Raw genomic sequence first — 22,971 nt, forward strand, 5'->3', positions numbered from 1 at the left:
CTAAAATGTAGAAAGTACGTTAATATCTATAAAAACACCGTGTTTGCCTATAGGCTTTGCATGACATTATGGTTAAGGTGTGTCTTTGAAACGTCCTCATCAGCTATATGCATCCCCCTGCCTTTATATTGCCTCCTATCTGCGTCTTTTAAAAAAAACACCAACAATCTGCCATCTGTTTTTCTGTATATTACGTTTTCCACACCTCCCTGGTTTGCTCTGCACATTTCCCCATCGCTCAGACGGTACAACGATGTGAATGTTTGCACGAGGAGCTGCCGGATGACGGTGCTGCCAAAGCAATGTCTTCTCAAGAATTTACTGTAAGTCTCTTTTTGAACCCCATGCAACTAAGGAAAAATAAACTAAATGACGTTATGGCTGCTGTGTTATTTACACGTTTTCTTACTTCTCGTTGTTTCAACGTTTCCCGCTTTTAAACCAGGTATTGTACACTCACCAAAAAATGAAAAAGTCAAAAACATGGCAAGATGGAACTCTGAGGATGAGACCTGGAGGAAATAAGGTGAGGAACTCAGCCTTAATGCTCTGTCACAGCGTCTGCTGCTGTGGATGCTCAGTGGCGATCTGGTTGATCTGTGAAGTAAAACTGATTATTTAAAATTATTATTATTTTTTTTTTTATTTTTTTTTTAATTCTTTCAGGCAACCCTGTTTGATGATAAAGGACAATGTTTGGACAGTATGTTTATAAAATCCCAGGTATATTTTTTCTGATTTTTTTCTTATACTTTTCTATGCTTAGGATTGTGGTTTGCATTTCAGGAAGCATTTCAAACTCCTTTTTGTCTGGTTATTATGGTAGCGCTTTTTCCCTAGCAATATGGCAGTTTTCTGTTGTAAATATCATCAAAGGATGCTACAATGTAAGCAACGGAAAGCTAACACAGCTTCCAGTTGTTGATAAGCCCTACCAGTGCTCTTCCAGAGCCACTGCGGGGGACTTACAGAATTATATTTCTTTTGGGTAGAAGCAGTGTTTTACAGTAATATATTAAATGAGCATATTTTGAAACTAGATGCTAGTCTCTTCCAGTATTATTTAATCTTAACTATTTATATGACATTGTGATGTGCTGAGTGTAAAATATAACACTTCAGATTTCTTTTTTACCTGTCAGTGTTCACAGTATTTAGAAGACGTGTAATTTCTCATATGGCACTATTATGTACATACTGCTACTTTCTCTCTCTTTTCCAGGTGAATGCTGGAGACAATTTAGAAAGTGAACGATATTTGATCACAGTTGAAGCAGTAAAAGTGAATGAAAAACCTTGTGAAGATCAGCCAAGGAAAGCCGAAATAATAGAAGTGAATAGAAATGGTGTAAAGCCTGGTATTCTACCCTCAAGACATTTGTCTGTTGGCTTGAAAAGGAAGTTTACGGTATGTCTCTTCAAAAAGTTGTTTGATATTGATGTGCATTTTAAAACACAAAGATCACATCTTTTAATTGAATAGTAAATATATCAATAATGCTTTCTTGCTTTTTTTGGAACTGTAAGTCAGGATGTGTTAGTGGTCATAGCTATTTTTTGCCAAGTTTACTAAATCTTTGTTTAGCTTAGCAGGATTACTACTGCTAAGGCTGCTGTGAAAATTGCAAGGGATTGAGATTACTTGTATACACCTGTGGAATCATCATGTGCTATCTGATCAGAACATGTTTTATGGAGTGTGCTCTATTTTCAACTTTTTTTCTTACAAAATGTGAAGCTGATTTCTGAGTAGAACTAATTTTAAATTCCTCTATTAGGGTTTCCAAGGGCCACGCCAAGTTGAAAAGAAAACACCAACAATGGAAGATGAAGAAAACCCAGCAACATCATTTGTATCTAAGCAGTGTCAGGGTATTTTTCCATCCAAGTTTTGTATTACCTCTCCATTGTTTTCTACTATTGGTGAGAAGAATGCAGAAACAAAGCTATCTACAGACTTTCATGACGATGCACTTACAAATAACAATAGAGACCATGGGTCTTTCTCACTGGTTTCGCCTCAGTTTCTTGATACGTGTAATGAAATAGAGAAGAGAAGCTCTCATCAGTCCATTGTGAAGCCAGAACCTCCTCTAATTACTGGCCACACCAAATCTTACAATCAGACAACTGGTCGTGGGGCAGTGTCACAGAACATCAGGAGCACGGCACAGATAATAGCTCTTCTGAAATCTAAAACAACACAGGCTTGCAGAGAGGAAGCAACACCTGAAGTCAACAAACCTCTGTCTAGATTTCAAGCACCAGAAAACACGAATAGTTTGTGTAACCCAAAGAGTACAACCCTACCTGCCTTTTCAGGCAACTCTGACAAAAGACTTGCTCAAAATATTCAGAACTTGCATTCTACAAAGGAAACTGTAAATGATAAAAAGGGATGGAATGCTGAAACGCTTCTACATTTGTCTGAACCTTGTGATAAAGAAGTCACCGGACAAAGACATGGTGAAAAGGCAAATAATTTAAGTCAAGACTTATGGGATCCCTGCAATACAAATAGCTCCTTCCTATCTGAATCCACCATAAATAGACTACATGAAAGCCAGTTTGTCCCTTCTCGTTCTACAAGTCCTACCATCTTTGAAACGCATCTCTCCACACACAGAGAGCATTTGTTGACTACTGGTCTTCAGGAGAATTCATCTGTCAAGTCAGAGAGTCACCTTCAGCCACAGCAAAGCTCAGAAAGAGTGTGTAGGGCCTTGGAGGTTTCTGAGGATATAACATTGACTGAAAGTGGAATTGTGAAGGAGGAATTCAGTACACGTGACAAAGACTGTGGACAAGATGAGCAGGTAATGCAGGTGAACTTTAATCTATTGGAGGCTTTTGATTTTAGTGACACAGATGATGGAGACCAGTGTGAAAGAAATATGAAAGAGCTCCCTGAGGAAGATGTGCTTTCAAAAAGTCCAGACAGCTTAGAGAGAGATGTAGCACAAAATACTGCATTGAGGCTTCATTCTTGCTGTGAAAAGGAAGAAATCAGATGTTCAACACTGGACAGAGAGAGTGATGGAAATGCCTGTGCTGCAGGAGTACCATTGCAGCTTTGTGACAACAATGTTAGAGAGAGAGAGAGGATTGTGGAGGACTCTGCAAACCAAACCCAAATCACAGCGGAATTTTTGGATCAGAGAAACAACTTAATAGAGATGAATGAAAACCAGCTAAGTGTCAAAGCCATGAACAATAAGGATGATCTTGATGGCTGCACAGCAAATACTGCTAATGGCATGCCAGGGATAAAAAACAAACACTCTGATCTTTTGCCTGATGACACAAATGTTATTGAGTGTCAGCCTGAATCTGCTATGTTTGAGAACACTGAAAGCATTCCATGTATTACTACCAGCAAAATAATTTCTACAGTAGAGAAAAGGACTAAAGAAGATGTTATGCAGCTTGGACGCACAAAATCCCCAGATAACGATCTAGAACGTTTCTGGGGTACTAAAAGTGATGATTCTAAACCAGGTAGTCCTTTGCTGGCTTTGTCACAACAATCTGATCCGTGCTGTGGCCTATTTCAATATATTGCAGAAGATCATCAAAATGTATTTGGCATTTCATGCAAGGAAGATACTCTTGTTTCCAGAAGTGCTATCTATCCTTTAGGAAAAGGCCGTTCGGCTCCAGAGGAAGCAGAAATAGGTGAAACTGAGGTTGAAAATGTAGAGAGCATAAATGCCCTTCACGAAGCCTGCAAAGGTGAAAGAATAGGAATGGATTGCCTGAAATGCACAGCAATGGCTGAAAATTCATCAGATCTTCCTGACTTGGTAAACAATATCGCTCTTCTAAGAGCTTTGTCTCAACATAGCACAGCATTAGAAAGCTTACAAAAGATGGAGGAAAATAATAGCATGGTATATGAAGCAGAGACTTCTAAAGAGATGTTTGAACCACTTGTGGCAGATGAAGGTTAGGTTAGCTTCTGTTTTATGTCTGACTCTACCTGTTTGACTTCTGTACTCTTATCTCTCCTGCTGGGCAGTTGATATTCAGAAGTCATACTTTTGTAGTGATGTGTTATGAAGGTTACATCATCGTGCAATGTTTAGCACTTAAGGCAACGACGTGCCCTCCAAATCTGCTTCCCTGTTTTCTTTAGTTCAGTTGATCTTAACTGCAATTATTTTTATGGGTAAGGGTTGCAAAGTCAGTAATTATTCAGAAGTTTTCGTGTCAAATGACGGCTGTATCATATTATGCTTTTCTATCTCTCGTAGCTATAAACGAGTTTTCAGAAATGCCTTACTCAGAAAGTATAGAGGCATCTTCATGCATTGATTCTTCAGGCGTTTTGGTAATTTTTTTTTTTTTTAATTATATATATCAGTTGCTACAAAATAAACTCATTTTCTATGAGGCTTCTTGAATACAATTCCTGGTTTATCAAACTATAGGGGTTGAGCTGGAAATTGCTTAGTGGCATCAACTAAGAAGCTGATAAATAAGATAAAAAAAAAAAAAAAAAAAAAAAAAAGTCACCTTGCAGACCTTACTGCTAGTTCAGGAGGCTAAAAGTCTGACAAGAAACACAATGCAAATTGTAATATCTAGTTATGTTTAGTATCACATCATTAATAAGTCTAATACTTCGCTACCTCATCTTCTTTTACCTTTTTTTTTTTCTTTCATCATCGTTTTGAATGTAGAATTTTTAGTATTTGGCTTGATATACAGCAGCAGTCATTTGTGCTTGATGCATTACACCAATTTGTGTGCTATTCTATTAACATTTTTTTTCTTTCAATCACTTCCAAAGGGAAAGAAAGATTTTACATTAAATTCTGCTTCTCATTTTCCATTTGAGTAGCAAGTACAGTTTATTATCATGTCGTGGACTGTTCTGGGCTTCTAACGAAAAGCTGTAATTTAAAACACTTTTTGTTGGATAAATAGATCAGGTCTTTGGAAAAATCTTGAGATATATTGGCTTAACTTTTCACCTTAAGAGGTTATTAAGCTGTTAGACTAATTAGCTTTTGATACTTTTATAGCAGCCCAACTGTGTGGACAGTTTATTACAGCAAACTGAGTTGTATATTCCACCTATAGCACTGGGCCAAAGAGACCCTAGGACATCTGACTGCCAACCAAAGGTACAGTTTCTGTGGAACTGAAGTGCAATTAATAGCATTTCTTAACATTCAAGCCAGTAGCTGACTACTTTCAATACATTACAATAAGTCCTAATAAATAGTTAACCAGTTTCATAACTGGCTTCTCAGATCACATTTTAGTGCATTTTTCTGTGAGATGTTTTCCATTGGTAGTTTAAACTTAAATTTTACAATATGAAAGTAAGGCTTCACACATTATGTCAGAATATCACAATTTTCTGTTGACAGAGATTTGCACAAAAACTTTCTTGGTGCTGAGTTGTAGGTCAGCAAGGGAAACATACCTTCAAAAGCACGGGGTATTTTTTTCTTCTTTCCCTAGTTTCAGAGATTATTTTTGTTATGTTTATGAAAAGTACTTTTTTTCGGTTGTAGGTAGTTCCTGAACAGTACTTATTTTCAGTTAATAATTCCAATGTATTGTGTAGCCTGTTGAGTTTCAAGGGCACCAAATAAAGGGATCAGCAGCTAGTGAGATAATGTTGAGGAATCCCTGCTCGCAGCTGGGATGGCAGCAGTACCCAGATAATACGCAGTTTGCAGCTGAGAGATTTCTGTCACCTCCAGTTTCAAGCAATTATGTTCTTTCTGACTTCAGCCAGGTAAAACATTTTTTTCAAAGTTATTCTTATTGACCTTATTGCAAGAAAATATCCTGAAAACGTAGAACAAAAGAGAATTCACTTTTAGAGTAACACAATCATATCAAAATGACTAAGAATCAAGTGTAATACTTTGTGGTCAAACTTTTGCAGTTAGACATGATTATTTTTACTCGTCTTTGTCACAGGAATATGTGTTTGCCAGATGTAAATTGTTTTTTGATTCTGTGATCAATTTCACTTAAAAAACCACCAACAACAAAAAACAACAAAACAGATACCTCGAAGTGAAAAGTAGCAAGGAGCTTTTATGATGATTGTTTTCAGATGATAGCTGTATAATTGATTGGATTGGAAATTTTGTCTTTAATATCTACATGGTTCCAAAACAGGGGTTAAAACTTTTCTTCTTGGACTACAAGAATTATTATTATTCCTCACGGATGTAAAGAAACATAAGATGAAACATTAAATAAAATATTATTTTTCTATTGCTGTATATATAGATGTTTTTTTTTTGTTTTTTTTTTTTAAACTTCCAGAATGGGTTAGAGATACTGAAATTTATAATTAGAAAGAGAGTCTTAGCACAAAGATACTGTGTATAAAGAGGTTAAAAGTTTAATTTCTAACAAGTTTTTACTTATACTTTCTTGGTACAGTCTCCAGGTTCAGGAAGGCTTCATGAGGATGATACCAACTTTATTGGAGAGGAGAATTTTGAAAAGAAGTCTAACTTTATTAAAGAATCGATAGTAGATCTGTCCCGTAAGTGAAAGTAAAAGCAGAATGGCAGTGATTGGCCTCAGAACAGTTATTCTGCATGACTTCTGTCCTTTGCATATTCTTCCTAGCACTGGCACTGAATGCACACTCTGAAGTTCCACCGTGGATAATGTCAGGCTCACCTTCATGTTCTGATCTGGGACAAATGCAGTGGTCATCATGGGAAGCTGACAAGGTGTGAGCTAACTGTCTATTGGAAATTTTTTGGGGTTTCTGTCTGGTCATAGCAGCAACTTCATGTTTTATTTGTTACTTTTTTACCTCAACTCTGAGAGACGTTTTATTTGTCTAGAACGACTAGAGAGAGAAAAGTGACAAAAGAGCTATTGTTGGGGTGTTTGTTTCTTGCGTTTTGTTTTTTACCCAGTCATTCACTTGCCGTGTTAATCCTTCATTCTGTAGATGATTTCATCAGTACAACTGACTTCCCCAGTTTCTCCAGCTTCAGGAAGTAAGGAAACTGTTCAGGACATCCAGACCCCCCTGATTCACAGGAACCTTCCAAGTGATTCTGAACTTTCAGCAAATGTTTTCAGTAAGAAATTCTAATTGCAGTTTACATTGTTTTTACTAGGAAATGTTTGATGATTTTTGAAGCACACTGAGTTGCACTATAAAAAACCTGGGCATTGAAAATACAGTGAGATACATCCTGGTAACTGTAGAGTTCAGTTTGTTTTTGTTACATATTTTTTCATATGTGTGTTTCAGTTTTTAAGCTGTTTTTGTTTTTATTTTTGTTTTTATTTTTATTTTTATTCTTTTCCAAATTAGCTGAATTAGCATGGGATTCCATACTTCCCACCCTGCATCCCCTCTTATTTTTTCCTGATAGAAACTTAAGTACAATGATGTAATTTTATTAAAAAAAAAAAATAATAAAAAAAAATCTTCCAGTGTGCAGGGGTGAAAAAGGCTGTAAGCTAAGCTTCTAATTCGTAGTAATGTTTTCATTCATTTACCTGCTTTAGTTGAAATCCATATTCAGCTGCCCTCTGACCCACTTCCAGTGATGACGTGGACACCTGTCATTGACTGTCACTTCTTATTGATAATGAATTTAGCCAACAGGATGCTTGTGGTACTAGGAATCTATTGATCCCCATCGGTTAATATTAATTGTGCACAGTTTTGTGGGTGATTCTTTTGGAAAAAGGAAGAGATGTTAAACTGATTGCTTTCCAGATGGCAGCTGTCACTGACCTACCAACAATATCAGTTTAATAACCTCCAAAGCAAATTAATGTTTAAATAATTTCTACCAACCATTTACTTTTATTAAGTAGAGTGCCTGCAGAAATGTGTTTGGGATATATGGATTTAAATATTAAAGGATCACATTTGAAATCACTCATTTTATATGGAAATTTAGTAGGGCACTCTACAGGCACAGTAAAAAGAGCTTGTCAGTTAGAAGTCAGGATGTAAAACGAAGAGCTTGGAATTCTTTCTGTATCATGGTTTTTTGTGCATCTGAAGTTAATGTGCTATCTGGAAGTGCTACGAGTTACTTATGGGACGTATTTGCTCTACAGCATGGGAGAAACACAGCTATCCAGAGGAATGCAGCCCTGCAAGACTCAAACCCACAGTTAAAACACGAACTCCACTTGTCACTGTTCCTGCCACTGAGAAGATTCCCGACGTGGAATTTTTTCTAACCGACAGTGAGAAGAGTCAGCAATCTTCTGGTTCTTCAGCCGTCAGTTTTAGCAGCAAGTCAGCAGCGTTTCCTATCAGTGCTCCTGGCCCTGAGGACAGGAATTATGAAACCTCCGTGTTTGGAGAGTATATGGAAGATAGACAAAGGGAATCTGTACAGCCGGTGTTCCCTAATGTGACTTCGCACTGTAGACAAAGCAAGTGGTTGAAATATCAAAGCAGTGCTCAGTGTGACTTGATAACTCAAAACAGCGATGATGTGGAAGTGATGGATGGCATCTGTCCTGAGAGCATCCTCGGAATGCTGCTGGGTGACACAGGAGAGAGCCAGAGCAGCGCTGTGAATGAAAACGCTCCCGGCCCAGCGCCTCTGCAGACAGCAAAGAGCATGCTTGGTAAACGTGGTGCAAAGAGCAGCAGCCAAGATTTGATTTCAGAGAGGAAGTTACTTTCTCTGCACTTAAGTCAGGCTCCTTTAGGTGAACCTACACAAAAGGTGTTAAGTCACCTGAGCTGCCACACTGTAACAGGAGATGTCCAGGTGTGTAACTGTTCAAGCAGATAGTTTAACTGACAGAAACACATTTTTCTGGACAAAGCAATTCCTTTTTCCGACTTCCTGCAAGATATTATCAGTATGATTGGATGAAATGGTTCTGTATGTGTAGAAACTCAAGAGTCTCTGCTGCAGAACAGCAGCTGCTAATGATTTTTTTTTTTTAGGTGATGTGACTAATCCTTTGCAAAGGTAATTCCTTGGTGTACATTGGCACCAGATTTAGACTTCTAGTCCAAACGTTGATGGCAGGAAGATGAAATAAAATCCATTGGACTGATTTGCAAGAATATGTTTTTAAGAAGTGTTTTTCTTAATTGCGAAAGAGCAACATTTTCGTGAATGCCCACATCTTGCTTCAAAGCATGGTCTCTAATTTTGAAATATTTTAAACATCATCAGTTTTAATCACAAAAGAGCAAATTATGGCCTTGAATAAGGGCCTAAAAATCAGCAATTAGTGCACCTGTTTGCGAATGGTAGACTATCTTAAAAAAAAAAAAAAAAAAAAAAAAGGAGTAAATTGGGGGGAAAAAAACAAACAACAACAACAACAAAACAAACCAAAGAATCAAAAAACAGTGTTTTTAAAAATGCAGGCTTGTTTTTCAGGGCCAAATTTTAACTTCGGCGTACATCCTAAAGATAGCTCAAGCTCACCATGCTGCAGCTCCATGTGTACTGAATTTTACTGCTATTGGCAGTCTTACTGAGTTTCTGTACTTCCGGTTAACAAAATCCACAAATTTGTGAAAAGGAAGAGTATATTTTGCTTTTAGAAAACTGGTTCTTCTTCAGCAGGTTTCATTTTGAAACTTCGGGTTGCAGAATGAGGCCCTGAAATTTTTCTGTTGGTTATAGTCATTATTGAGAATCCAATATACACTTGGGGGGAAAAAAAAAAAAAAAAAGGAAAAAGAAAAGAAAAACTACTTTTGGTGCATCTGTATAGTAGCCATTTATCCAAATTTGTCTCACTCAGGGTTTTGAAAACTTTTAACAGTTCTTTTTTAATTGTTGTTGTTTTTTTAGGAAATAACAGTTTCTGAGTTGTCTTTTCCTAATGTGGACAAGGTAAAATATGCTAATCTTCCTAAAAGAAAGATTGCCATACCAATTGTATTTCAGTCTCATGTTCACTACAAACAGATTTTTAAAGCTGCTTTGACAGGTATGTCTAACACCATGCAGTATAAAATGCTGTCATTTTTAAGCAATGTATTTCTGAAGCTTTACAAAACAGGGTGAGAGGGAGAGAGATCGTCAGCATCATCTGTTGGAAGGACTGTTAGCATTTGGATTTGCATATCTATCTATAAAAAATACTCAAATATATTCAGCCTATACCAGAAATTGTAAAGACAAAACGAAAGATCAATACTCTTCTTTTCAACTATGTAACCTTGCTCCTGTTTACCAGTCTATGGTCCTACCTCAGCTGCTGCTACTTCTTCTTTTTTTTTTTTTTTTTTTTTTTATGTACATTTATTTAGTGTTTGTATCATTTGGAGTTACATGATTTGTATGAAAGTAAGGCAGTTAGAACAAGTTGGTTTTATGTGCAGAATGTGAAGTTTGCAGGCCACATAGGTTCTTCTAGAACTCAGATTAAGTATTTTGATTTTTGTTTAAAAATGAAAGTTTCAAGTGAAATGTATTTGAATGCTGTGTACCTGTGTAAGCATTTTAGGGCTGTACTAATTGCTCTTTTATTCTCCTTTCTATGTCAAGAACATTTAAACATAATGCTTTTTGAGTTGTCACAAAGATTACACAATGCTCTTTCCAAAGTGGATGTATCATTTTACACTTCACTGAAAGATGGGCAAAGTGAGAGCAAAGAAAGCGGTGTCCTACTCTGCAGTCATATGCGTCCTGCGAAGCTTGTTACTGTGAAAAAAGAAGGTCAAAACAAGGTGCTTTTTATTCCTTGTTTGTTTACAGTTCCGGGTGTTTGTCTGTTTGTCATGTAGACCATATGGTGTGAACAGTTACAGGGCAATTCTGCATGATTTACAATTACAGCTTAAAGTGATGTGTTAGAGATCACTTTTAAGACCAGTTGCAGTATCTGCTCATGTCCAGCACTGCTGATGTAATAGCTCTTTCCACTCAGAAAGAGTTTTGTATATGTGAAAATCTTGAATTTATAGTTTTTTTAGGTTATGTTGGATTTTTGTAACCCATGATTATACAGGCTGGCTTTGGAAACTTTGAATTTCACAGAACACCCTTACTTTTTCAGCTAAATATGCTGAAATCTCAGATTTTTATCTGCTTATTTGTATAACAGCTGGTACTGATCATGTGCTTTACTTTTTCTTTCTGCTTGTTCATTTTATAGTGCTAATTGTCTTTTTTTTGCTTTTTTTTTTTTTTCTTCTTTCCTCCTTCCTAGGGTCGTTTGTTCTATGCCTGTGATGCCCCAAGAGCTGAGCGGTGTTCATTTTTCAAGTGGATAGAAGAAGTAAATCCTGCACAGATAAAATCCAGGCCTAGTGTAGTGCTGCATGATATAAAAAGTATTGGGACGTACCTCCGAAGTCAAAAGATTTCTGTCTTTGAGGGATGCCAGCTTTTGGTGAGGTATTCTGAAATGATATAAACCTTTCACGTGAATTGCAGGATTTATAAGAATTCTAGTAACTCTGGATTTCGAGAACATTTAACAGGTACATTCAGTAACTGTGTTTAAAGAGCTTGCAGTTCTGTGTACAAGTGTAAAAGCCAAATAAGTGAAGGATTAATACTCGCAGTAGTGGCATTTCAGGTCAGTACTCTTTTCAGCAAGAATCAAAACTGCTTACCATCGTTTTTTTCAGCTACTTAATGAAAACCCTTACGGGTTGTGTTCGAATTACCCTTCATTTAATCTTTCTTAAGAGAATTTGCAATAGACTTTGATTTATTCTCCTAGCGATGCTTTTCAAAATAGATGTATAACATACATATTCTAATTGTAATGTTAGAATTTATTTCTAAGGCTCTTCTGTGCTGCTTAACTGTCAGGGAAAGAATTTAACTGTGCTGAATATCAGAGAAGTACTTCTCAGTTGAGATGCATATATTTAAATCTTGCTAATATAACAAGATGAACAGCCAATGTCTGTGGGGTATAATTTGGTCCTGTCTGTGGGGCTTTCTTATTTTTTCGTTTGGGAGCCTGAAATTAATGACACGCTTTTTCTTAAAATTGCAATTTAACAGGAAAGCATATGAAATTCAAACACAACGGTGTAGTAAGTTTAAGAAATTTATGAATGTACATGCGAAATTTGATGGTGATTCTAAAAATAAATTGTACCTCAAACTAAGCAGAAAGGAGCATTATTCTATCTATAGCAAAGGTAAGTGAACCTTAAGCATTGGAAGAATAGTCCATGTTTAGATTCATGTTGTGCCTTTTGAAGTTCTGAATTATAATTAAAACCTAAATCCCTTTTCTGAATGCATGAGAACTCTGAGAATGCAACTATGATTCTAGAAGGGCAATGAAGTATCTTATTTCATCTTTTTTTTGCAAATGTTCAAATAATTAAAAAAAAAAAAAAAAAAACAAACCAAATTCCATGTCCTTAGATTTAGAGTGCCTGAATTCCATGAAAAGGTGAAGTGTGTTGAATTGATACTTTTATCTTCCTAGTTTGTTAATTTTGCTCTAGAAGATTATGTAAAGGAAATTAGGGAAAAAAACAAACGTGTTTGAGAATGTTTTATATAGACTCTTGAAATGTTGTGACAGATCAGGTTTTTGTAACTCTAAATTCTGTAGCTGTGCATAAGCAAAACTTTATCCTGTGTATGAATAACTTGTTGGTCATTTTTGTTACAGGCAAACATATGTAGTACAGGAGTAGTGCAGTTAGCTTTAGTCCCAGCAGCTGTGCCTGACAAAACAGAACATTTGTAGGTTGCAATACGTGTTGGTTTTGAATCGGGAGAGAAAAAAACGGTTAACTAGACTGGTGGCATACTTAAGTGATTTGCTCCAAACACTCTCAACATGGGTAACACTTAAGATTTATCAGAAGTCAAATGATGCAAAGCACATTTGGGAGAGCTCTATACTGTTACCAGCAGTTTCAGACAGGAAGTACTAGAAAAAATTATTATTTTTTCATTCTTTTAGAACCAAACGAGCACATATTTAAGACTTTCTAATACTTCCTAATATCACGCTAGCGATAGTTTAATTTACAACATAGCAAATGTTTGGCTATTTTGTCTGGCTTCATTTTCTTTAAAAGACAGCAGTAGGAAAAGCTTATGAGAACTGTGTATTATTTTTGACAGATGATATTTGGGTTGTTTCGAAGACTCTGAACTTTGATCCCCTTGATACCTTCATTGCATGTAGCGCCTTCTTTGGACCATCCTCTAACAACGAAGTAGAATTACTACCACTGAAAGGCTACTACCCCTCAAACTGGCAATCAAATAGTAAGTTGTACACTCAGTAATTTAGAGTTGTGGGAAGCAGCTATTATTGTGAGAAAAATAGCCAGCTATGAAGGATGAGATGTGAATTTCTCAGATCTAAAAAGTGATTTAATTCACAGTATTGTTTTTTTATTTTTAGTAACTTATTTTTTAAGTTACTTATTTTTGCTGTTGAGTCAAACTAAATTGATGGAAAGGGAGAGAAAGATCAAGTTAGCTCTGCTTGCTTTCCTTTCATGCAATGTGAAAATTGTGTGCTTGATCACAAGAGGCTTTATTCTTGCAACATTAATCAGGTTAATTGAGTGCTTTAAGTTAACAGATTAATCTTTTTATTCTTTCGATGTACTCATTAGATGGAGAGTTCCTGCAAAGCATAATTCAGTGAACCTACATTAAACTCTTGTTCTGAATTACATTCAGAACAATAAATACAATGGCATACGAGTTCTTTGTGGGCATACTTGCTATCAAAATCACAGGCTTGAAATGCGATTGGAGTTTGTTTTGTTTGTTCCCTGAGTGTGAATTGTAGGACTGGATCTCACAAGCTGTGAGGGTCTAGAAGAGTTAACATACAGTTACATAACATATAGTCTTCATTCTATTAAACCACAGGGTTTCATATTTATTCTTTGTGGTCATAATTACAGATTATTTCATAATTCTGTAATCATTGTAAAACTAAAACTCTAAGTTCAATGAAAATAATGTTTTAAGTAATGCATAGTTGTTACCAATTATCAACAAAAATAAAATAGAGGTATATGTGTTACTAAATGTATTAGAAAGCCCTTTTCACTTAGCCAGTCCCTGAGCCCCAGAACAGCATGATACTGTTAGAGAACTCAGCAAAAATATCATTAAATACTTGTTCCGTTCTTATGCTCTCCCTAGGCTTTCATTTTTGGGCACTTTGGAAATTGGCTAGATGGAACTTTAGCCCATTGTTGATGGAATGTTTCTGTCTTGTCTTTTCTGAGAGAACTATTTAACCATTGTGGTACAGAAGGCTTACTTGCAAAGCTCATCTCCTAAATCTCAAAGCCTTCTGAAAAATTTCAGGTGTCTTTAGAAACAGTAAAGATATTTACCTAAACTTCCATCCCAGAAGGTTTCTAATGTTGGAATCACAAATGCTTCAAATTAGCACGCCTTAAAAAGAAGTACTAATAGGTCTCTCTATAATATTCAGTCAGACTTGTAACTGGGTTAGCTTGATTTCAGTTTGAGGGGGCCTAATTATTCTTTCATCAATTTGTAATTAATTTCTCTATCTGATTTGAAATTTTGGCCTAATCTTATTTTTCTGTGCCCTTTTCAGTATCTGTTCATGCGTTGCTGGTTTGTAATGCTAGTGGTGAGCTTACATCTTTAAGAAATCTGGAGGAATACTTCAATCCATCTGCTTTACCACTAATACCATATCTACTAAAAATGTAAGTTACTATTTCAGTGACAATGTGAACTTGCAATGCATAAATAAGTACAGAAAAAAAACAGCAAGAATAGCATTGTGTTTGCCCTTTTAAAAAGAAGACAAGGAAAATTAAAATTAGAAAAACAATGCAAAGGACGAGAATAGAAAATATATTCATTGCTTAACTGTAACTCATGGATTTTAAGTATTTTCTTTCAACTTATCAGCAGCCCACATTTCAGAACCTAGAGATCAATACTGGGCATCACTATGACCATTAGACTGATAAAACAATAGTGACCGTACTATAATAATGGAGGTACTTCACTGGGGTTCACTGTAACTGGTTTTTCTTCCCGACTTTTAGAATTACTTGATTCAAAACCTTAAAAAAAAAATAATCATGGAGAATCAGAGCAGCGTGGGGATATTCCCAGGACTGCTTATGGTTCACAGTATCAAACAAGTATTTAAATGAATCCCTGCTGCCTCTGACTGTGATTCTACCACTCTTATTTCTGCGAGTCTCACAGCCTCAGAGTGAGTGAGATTGAAAGCATAACCTCATATTAAATAAGATAAAAGCCAAAAGCCTGATTTATATGATCCAGTTCTCAACCAGGGAAGTAAAAAGGAGCAGGAATATACACCCCAGGCACGTATTACAGTGCAGGGGACAGCAAATTCTATTTATGTCAACTGTTAACTGTAAAGTCTCAGCATTTTGACATCAGGTGTGTGGAAATGTCAGAACCATGCAATGCAATTCATACATACGTACTGTTTTAACTGTTATATTTCTCGTAGGAATCTTGATTCTGAGAAACCTGCTAAGAGAGTCAACAAAAGAAAATTTACTCCACCTGCCATGAGCCTGGAGCGCACAATGATGCATGGACCTGTCAGCACTGAAGTGGCGATGGGACTGGCTGAAAAGATGATTGAAACTTTCTCGTTGAATCCAGATCAAGCAGCATCACTGGTTCAGATAGCTCAGATGATGACCTCACGTGAAAATATCAAACCAGTGGAAGAACATCCGATCTTCCCTATCACAATCATACGTGGTATATAGCAAACAAAATTATTTACAAATTTAGATTTATTTAGTATCTTCCGCTTATCATTTTCATATTAAAAATACTTTCTTTGTCATATATCAGCTTTGCTAAATTATCATACCAAATCTTCATTGTGCATTTTTCCTTGTTTTATCCTTCTTTCTATCCTGGCTTTACCTGTATTCAACATGCATAAAAACACAAGTAACATCTTAGTTCAAAGATCTTTTTATTTCTAAATCAGTATTGAGATGTAGTTACTATAAATGTAAGTTTTAAGATCCTGGCAAAGTAAATACATTGACAATAATGACAGGCTTCACACGGATACTATTAGACTTAAATTGTGTGAGATTTTGTTAGGCTGCCAGGTATATTAATCTAGTGAGAATTAGTAGTCATTCCAAAAATCATCATCATCTCAAATTCCTTATTCTGTACCTCTTTCAACAATGTGAGGGTTGCATGAGACTTCTTAACAAGTACTGCATCTATTTAACCAGGAAATTTTAGGAAAAATAGCTTACCCTCTTCTGTAGTTTCTGTAAACAATGCATGCAGCAAAGGGGAAGCCTCATGGCTGTCCCTGGATACTTACAGCTGCTGAAGCAAGCATGTGCAATGTTTTTAGAGGAGTTAGGGCACAATATTTCACAAGATAATGTTATGTTATAGTGATTGATCAGAACTGTAATTTGTAGACAATTTTCTCTTGTAACTTTGGCTTTTTCTTCTAAAATGCCAGGTGTTTTTGGAGCTGGAAAGAGCTATTTGCTGTCTGTTGTGATCTTGTTCCTAGTACAACTCTTTGAAAGCAGTGAAGCTGAGGAGGGTCCAAGAGCAGTTCCATGGAAACTTCTCATTGCTTCTTCCACGAACGTTGCCGTTGACAGGATACTGCTGGGGTAGGTTACAGCGAACTCGGATTTTACAGACTGATGTTCAACAGACAAAAGTGTGCTTCAGCGGTAATGATAATTGTGTTGCTCTTCCCAGTACAACAATTAAGAGAGATTGCACTCTTCCCCTATAAATTGCTGCCCAGCGGCTTTAATTTTACCCTTGCCCCTTTGCACAGCATGCCTATTCTAAAAGACTGTCAGACTGGCTGGACTGATTTATATGGGACTAATCTCATGCTCTCATCAAATTTCCTATTAGAATCCACCCATGTCAGAAAGTAGAAATGCTCAGGAAGTGCTGGGAAATGGCAGTAGCAGAGAGAGGGGAGGGAGAGGATCAGGCTTGGGAAGCTTCATCAAATGCCAAGAGAAGAAAAAGGAACTGTTAGAGGTTAATATGGAATTTAAACCTCATGGTTTGGAAGGATAAAAGTAGGAAGGGAAAGTACAAACAGAATATTGTTTATGAGAGGAGAATCATAAAAGGATTGAGCATTTTTAAGACAAAGCATGATGAGGTAATTCTTTTTTACTTTGATTTACTTGAATTGTGGTCCAAGTTATTTCATCTGGTAAAATGTAGACATCTGCGTTCTTTGGTGTTCTGATGCGTCTGTTAGCCTCTTTTGAACCACTTTTAAATTTTTCAAGGTTTTTACGTTTTTCTAAGGCGTATTATCTCTTTTTCTTTGAAGTCTGCTTGATCTTGGATTTGAAGATTTTATCAGAGTGGGAAGTATTAGGAAGATCACCAAAGCAATTCTTCCTCATAGGTAAAAATCTTTAATCTTTATGGGATCTGGGGCAATTGAAAGGTTCATTATAGTATGCATGCTGTAAAATGACTATTTTGAAGTCGTTCAAAATGTGATTGCATTATGACTATCTCATTCTCCACGTGTTCCCCCGCATCATCACCCTAACACAGTGGAGAAATTTTACCTTGATTTAGGCATTTGATTTGTTGCTGAATGGAGCTAATGCTTTTAAATGGAAATGAGCAGAGAAGAACCCAATAATGGCAGTGAGAGATTTGGCAGTTTACACAAAGAATCCACTCTGAAATCAGCTGCATAGCTTGGAGAAGCCATTTACTACACTTACATCTTTGCTTGGGGTGGTGGGTCTGAGCTGGTGGGATAAAGGCCCATTTCGAAACAGGTGTTATATTGTATTTGTATTTCAGATGTGTATTTCAGCTGGTTTGGGGATAGGTTAGCACATCTTATGATTACTTTTCTATACTGGGTGTTTACTGAACACTGAAAGCTCTGTTATTTTTGGTCATTGTATTGCATGTTATAACATCTTTTTGAAGTTTACATGCTGGCTCAGGAAACGAAAACGAACAGTTGAAAGAACTTCTTGCTCTCCTGAAAGAAGATTTAACTCCCGTTGAAAAAATATACGTAAGGAAGAGTATTGAGCAACATAAACTGGGGACCAATAAAACTATATTGCAACAGGTACAGCATGGTGATGGGACGGGAAAGCGAGCATTCGGTATGCTTTATCCACAAGGCCCAGCAAACAGAAACTTGGCAAGCCACTCTCACACCTGAGACTGCCAACCTCCTAACGTTTTGAAAATCAAAATGAATGTTCAGGCTAGTACAGCTTTGATTCCATGGGTATAGCATAGTGTCTTACTTCTTGTACTTGAAGGTCCCACATAATGATAAATTGTGAGATGGAAACTCTTCTTGAACTTTATTGCAGTCTGTTATAATATTACCAATCTAGTTTACAAGGAGGGAAGAGAAAAATTACTGAACATTGCTACTGTTACCTTGAAACTAAAGTTTATATAATCATAAAGGTAAAAGATAAGGACTGAACTATATCTATGCTAGAGCTGAGAGTCAGCTGCCAAGAAGACCAAACATTTTGAATATATTTTGTTGAGTAACTTTGCATCAAAGCATTGGATTTTAGATTAGAATTGCCATTTCCTCTGGAAAAGTCTAACCTTCTGGTCCTAGTTATTTTCCTTTCCTCCTCAGTTTTAGACTCAAAAAATTCCATGTTGTTGTAGAGCAGTTCTGAGTAATATGCTCAGAATTTGCTTTACAAATCCTGTAAAACATATCTGAGCAACGTGGGGTTTTCTTGCGCTTCTCTTAATGGTTGTTGCTGCCATTTTTGCCACTGGGGCTCAAAAGGTTTTGGAGGATTGTGTAATCTGAACTCTTTCAGTGCCAGACCAGTTCTGGCCTCAAAAGCCAAGAATCGATGAATGGTTTGAACATAGAAAAACACCAAGCACGAGAAACGTTAACCTTGGATCCTCCCCTGTGCATACACAGTGTCTTTTACCAGAAATTAGAATATAATTTGTTGAGACTGAGTGAGGATGACACAGCATGCCGTAGAACTGATAAGAACTACTGCAGGTGTATTCTGTTGCTAAAGTTATAGTTACGTGCTGCAAAGAAACTATTACTTTATTAATTATTAGACTATTAAATGATCATAACTTTTTCTCTCCCCATTTTTCTCTTGCTAATAACAAAGGTGAAAGTGGTTGGAGCGACCTGTGCTGCCTGCCCGTTCCCTTGCTTGAATAATCTCAAGTTTCCTGTAGTGATGCTGGATGAGTGCAGTCAGATGACCGAACCTGCTTCTCTCCTTCCTATCGCAAGGTACGGCCACCCTTCTGTGTTTCAGCAGAGATGTAACTTGTAGTTAGCAGTGACACAACCTCAAATAGTTTCCAAACTTGGGTGTCTTTTTAGGACACAAACTCCAAGATCTTGCCTTAGAGAACGAGTAATTACAAATTGAGGCCTGCTCTTGGATGCCTTTCCTGAGTTACTATTTTATTTTAACTTTGGAAAGAAGGGTTGATGGAGAAGGGAGCCTGATGGAAAGCAATCTGTGATGTTAAAAGACAGTGTGCGCTTTGCTTACTAATATTTCAATGTCCTTTTTAGAACTTTTTTATTTTTATTATCTTATTTAGGTTTCAGTGTGAAAAGCTAGTCCTTGTTGGAGACCCTAAGCAATTGCCACCAACTATTCAAGGGTCTGAGAGTGTTCACGAAAAAGGATTGGAGCAGACTCTCTTTGATCGGCTTTGCTTAATGGTATGTACTGCTAACCACATCCTTAGAAACAGGTTACGTTCTAGGTCTGCTGGAGTCACTAAGAGTTCTGATTTAGATGTCAGAGGGTCAGCGTTTCAGCCTGTTTTTGAATTAAGTGGTTACCATTTTGGCACATTTCTCTGTAAATGATGTTTGCACAGTGCTCAGGCATTTGGAGACATAAAAAAAAAATGTAAAAGAGGAAAGAAATGAGGAACAATGACAGATTCTGTCTCCTGACCTTTATGTAAGGTTTTCAATCCAGGTAGAGGAATCAGAGGCAACAGTATTTGTTCTAACTTTGTTAAAGTGAATGTTGGCATTCCAAAACATTTAGTGATTTTTTAAAATTATTTTTAGTTTTTGCTATTCCCACTTTCTACATGCTCATCCTTTAGGGACATAAAACAATACCACTTCGGACACAGTACCGATGCCACCCTGCTATCAGTGCCATAGCCAACGAGCTCTTCTATGAAGGAAACCTGATAGATGGCGTTTCTGAGAAAGAAAGAAGTCCTTTATTGGATTGGCTTCCAACACTATGTTTTTATAGTGCTAATGGAACGGAGCAAGTAAGTTTTTAAACATTTCATTGTAGGTTTTCCTCTGTTCTGTTTCCATTGTCACTAGGCAGTGAAATACATTTTAACTGCTGTTAACGAGAGCTAAATTAGAAATCTTGCCTATTTCCAGACTGAAAGAGACAACAGCTTTTACAACATGGCAGAAGCTCATTTTACAGTCAAGCTTATCCAGTCTCTGATCGCAAGTGGAATAGAAGGATCTGTAATTGGTGTGATTACTCTTTATAAATCACAAATGTGTAAGGTTTGTATATCATCAGTAAAACAGTTTTCTTAAATCTGTTCATTCTATCATTCTTGTTTTTAAAGAAAAAACAAACAACACAATACTATTTCATTCCTCTGGTCACAATCTTTTCTTCCTTAGTCGAAATCTTTTTAATTCAAAATTTTTTATTTAAAAAAAATGCTTTCCCTTTTTTGTTTGCATATGTACACCCAGAAAACTGGCAAATTAAATAGTACTTAATTTCATATATGATCTGAGAGCTGTTATGAGTTGGCACATGTGACAAGGACAGAGAGTGGAGACATGTATGTAGCAAGGCTGGAGTTGTGTCTCACTCAGTCATCCAAGGCATGACATGGGCTACTGTGATGATGAAGTGAAAGTATGGTTGCCCCACTGAGTGGACCAGCGTTTTATCAAACACGGGCTCACTGCGTATTGTAGCTAGCTGAGGTTCCACTGTCATCATCCTTTGGAGTTTGTTTCTTAGTTTGCATCTTGTGTAGACTCAGACCTGCTGCGATTTTTTGCTCAGGACAAGCAATTTGCTGAACAGCAGAACTCATGAACATCCATATTCCTTTGTCTACAGATTCAGAATTTGCTTAACAGCGTACACTCTGAGGCCTTTGAAATCAAAGCTGTGCAGGTGTCCACAGTAGATGCATTCCAAGGAGCTGAGAAGGAGATCATTGTTCTGTCCTGTGTACGAACAAGACAAATGGGATTCATAGACTCAGAAAAGAGAATGAATGTGGCGCTAACAAGAGCAAAGAGGCATTTGTTGATTGTTGGGAATCTGGCCTGCCTAAGTAAGAACAGACTCTGGGGAAGAGTAATTCATCACTGCAAAGGTATTACGTTTTTCCTTTATTTTCAAAAATATGTAGCTCATCTTTTTAAATGGTAGAATATGCTGTGTCCAGCAGTATATATACAACACAATAGACATACTACAAAATGTAGAGTATACATACTATGTAAAATACTGTACATTTACTACATATATTGTATATTGCAAGTAGATCTCAAGTATGAAAGTTGTACCTTTGCAGTTTTATTGCAAGCTGCTTTTATACTTAGTGTATTTGTCATCCAGTAAAGGGACTTTAATTTTCATCTTTGGATGGCATCAGATGGACAAAGAGCACTCTCTGGTAAGGAGACCTGAACCCCGTTTCTGCATTTCCAGTCCTTTCCCAATCTGTTTTTGCATAGTAGACCCAGGCAGGAATAGATTACGAACAAATTCATCCACAGAGCAGTATTTCTGGGTAGGCAGAATTAATAAATGAAAGACAAATGTGCAGTGTCTTTCTGCAACTGAGGGGGCTTATTTGTTTTTGGATGATAAACATCTGAGTTACTAGGAAAAAAAAAAACAAAAAAAAACACAAAAATAACAATGCAACTGGAGATCAGTTACCTCTTACTGAGTAATTTCTGATTGCTTTGTTTACAGGCCACTGTCTTGTGAACACATGTGTTTTACTGGGCCACAAAAAGAAACAGGTTTTGAAGATCAGTTTCTTACCTTGTTTCTGCATATTTGCAGAAGCTTACTGCTTATTTACACACGTGAGCAACACCAAAAAACAGCTAAAACAAACAAAAAAACTAGTGATGCCTCTCACCTACTTGCACCTTTGCTAGGTGTTTTAAATGCCTGAACAGCCCCTTAGTTCTGTGTCTCTCTCACTCCCAGGGTATGCATACCTTGGAAAAAAAAAACAAAACACAAAACAAAACAGATGATAATTTTCCCCTTTGTTTGAAGTGGGACACTTCATATCTCAAAGCATGAGTACATTTAATCATAATTTTTGCCTTGGCAATTTTTTTTAAACTAGAAAATTGAGAGAATAGGTCCAAATGTCTAAAGTACATTCAATAAGCTCTGGCTGAATCCAGCTCCCCGGAACCCACACACTTCCTTACCGCTGGGCAAGGCCCTGCCCTTTGGAGAGACAGGACCTTAGTGGAGACTGCAAAAGGAGTGCTCAATCCCTAAAACGACTGGTAATGAGTCACTGCAAGAACAGGTCCCAAAATAGTAATTATTTTCTTTTACCTACTTGGCATCAGAGGAGGCATCTCACTAATGGCTGAACTCTGAAGAACAACAATTTTCCAAGTAGAAATATTATAGCTGTTTGATAGGGTTTTGGAAATAGATATTATCATCACCACAGACTGATTACGTGATGGGTGCTGCGAAGTGAGATCTAATTACCCTGTTTATTGTTACTTTCAGAATGGGAAAATGGATTGCAACATGTAAGCCAGTGTGAGCAGCAGATGAACAACATTCTTAAGTGTTATTTGGAAGAAAAGGAGAAGGAAGAAAAGAGTAAGAAAAAGGAAAAATAAATGTGCACATATTTTATGAAGACAATATATGAATGGTGTGTCTATAAAATTTACCAGAACTACTGAAAATCTAATATTTATGTTTAATGGGGGAAAATTTATTTATATCTCTGTCCTGAT

The 22,971-nt window shown here is 36.7% G+C and overlaps 1 protein-coding gene across 1 annotated transcript; it reads left to right on the top strand.

The window, feature by feature from the left end:
• Nucleotides 1-302: 302 nt before the first annotated feature.
• On the top strand, nucleotides 303-22,851 carry ZGRF1 (zinc finger GRF-type containing 1; the record flags this gene model as incomplete). The annotated part of the gene is made up of 27 exons (XM_084285854.1): nucleotides 303-323; nucleotides 446-526; nucleotides 667-723; nucleotides 1,223-1,408; nucleotides 1,779-3,945; nucleotides 4,254-4,330; nucleotides 5,031-5,129; nucleotides 6,415-6,520; nucleotides 6,607-6,713; nucleotides 6,941-7,073; nucleotides 8,074-8,741; nucleotides 9,789-9,927; nucleotides 10,488-10,672; nucleotides 11,155-11,342; nucleotides 11,964-12,103; nucleotides 13,050-13,196; nucleotides 14,521-14,635; nucleotides 15,424-15,683; nucleotides 16,423-16,582; nucleotides 17,275-17,352; nucleotides 17,898-18,045; nucleotides 19,094-19,221; nucleotides 19,542-19,665; nucleotides 20,064-20,240; nucleotides 20,362-20,496; nucleotides 21,074-21,335; nucleotides 22,736-22,851. 27 exons carry the CDS (start codon nucleotides 303-305, stop codon nucleotides 22,849-22,851), a joined length of 6,204 nt encoding a protein of 2,067 aa, XP_084141980.1.
• Nucleotides 22,852-22,971: the final 120 nt, after the last annotated feature.

This window comes from Netta rufina, assembly GCF_964035555.1.
Source record: "Netta rufina genome assembly, chromosome: 4".
Classification (NCBI taxonomy): domain Eukaryota; kingdom Metazoa; phylum Chordata; class Aves; order Anseriformes; family Anatidae; genus Netta; species Netta rufina.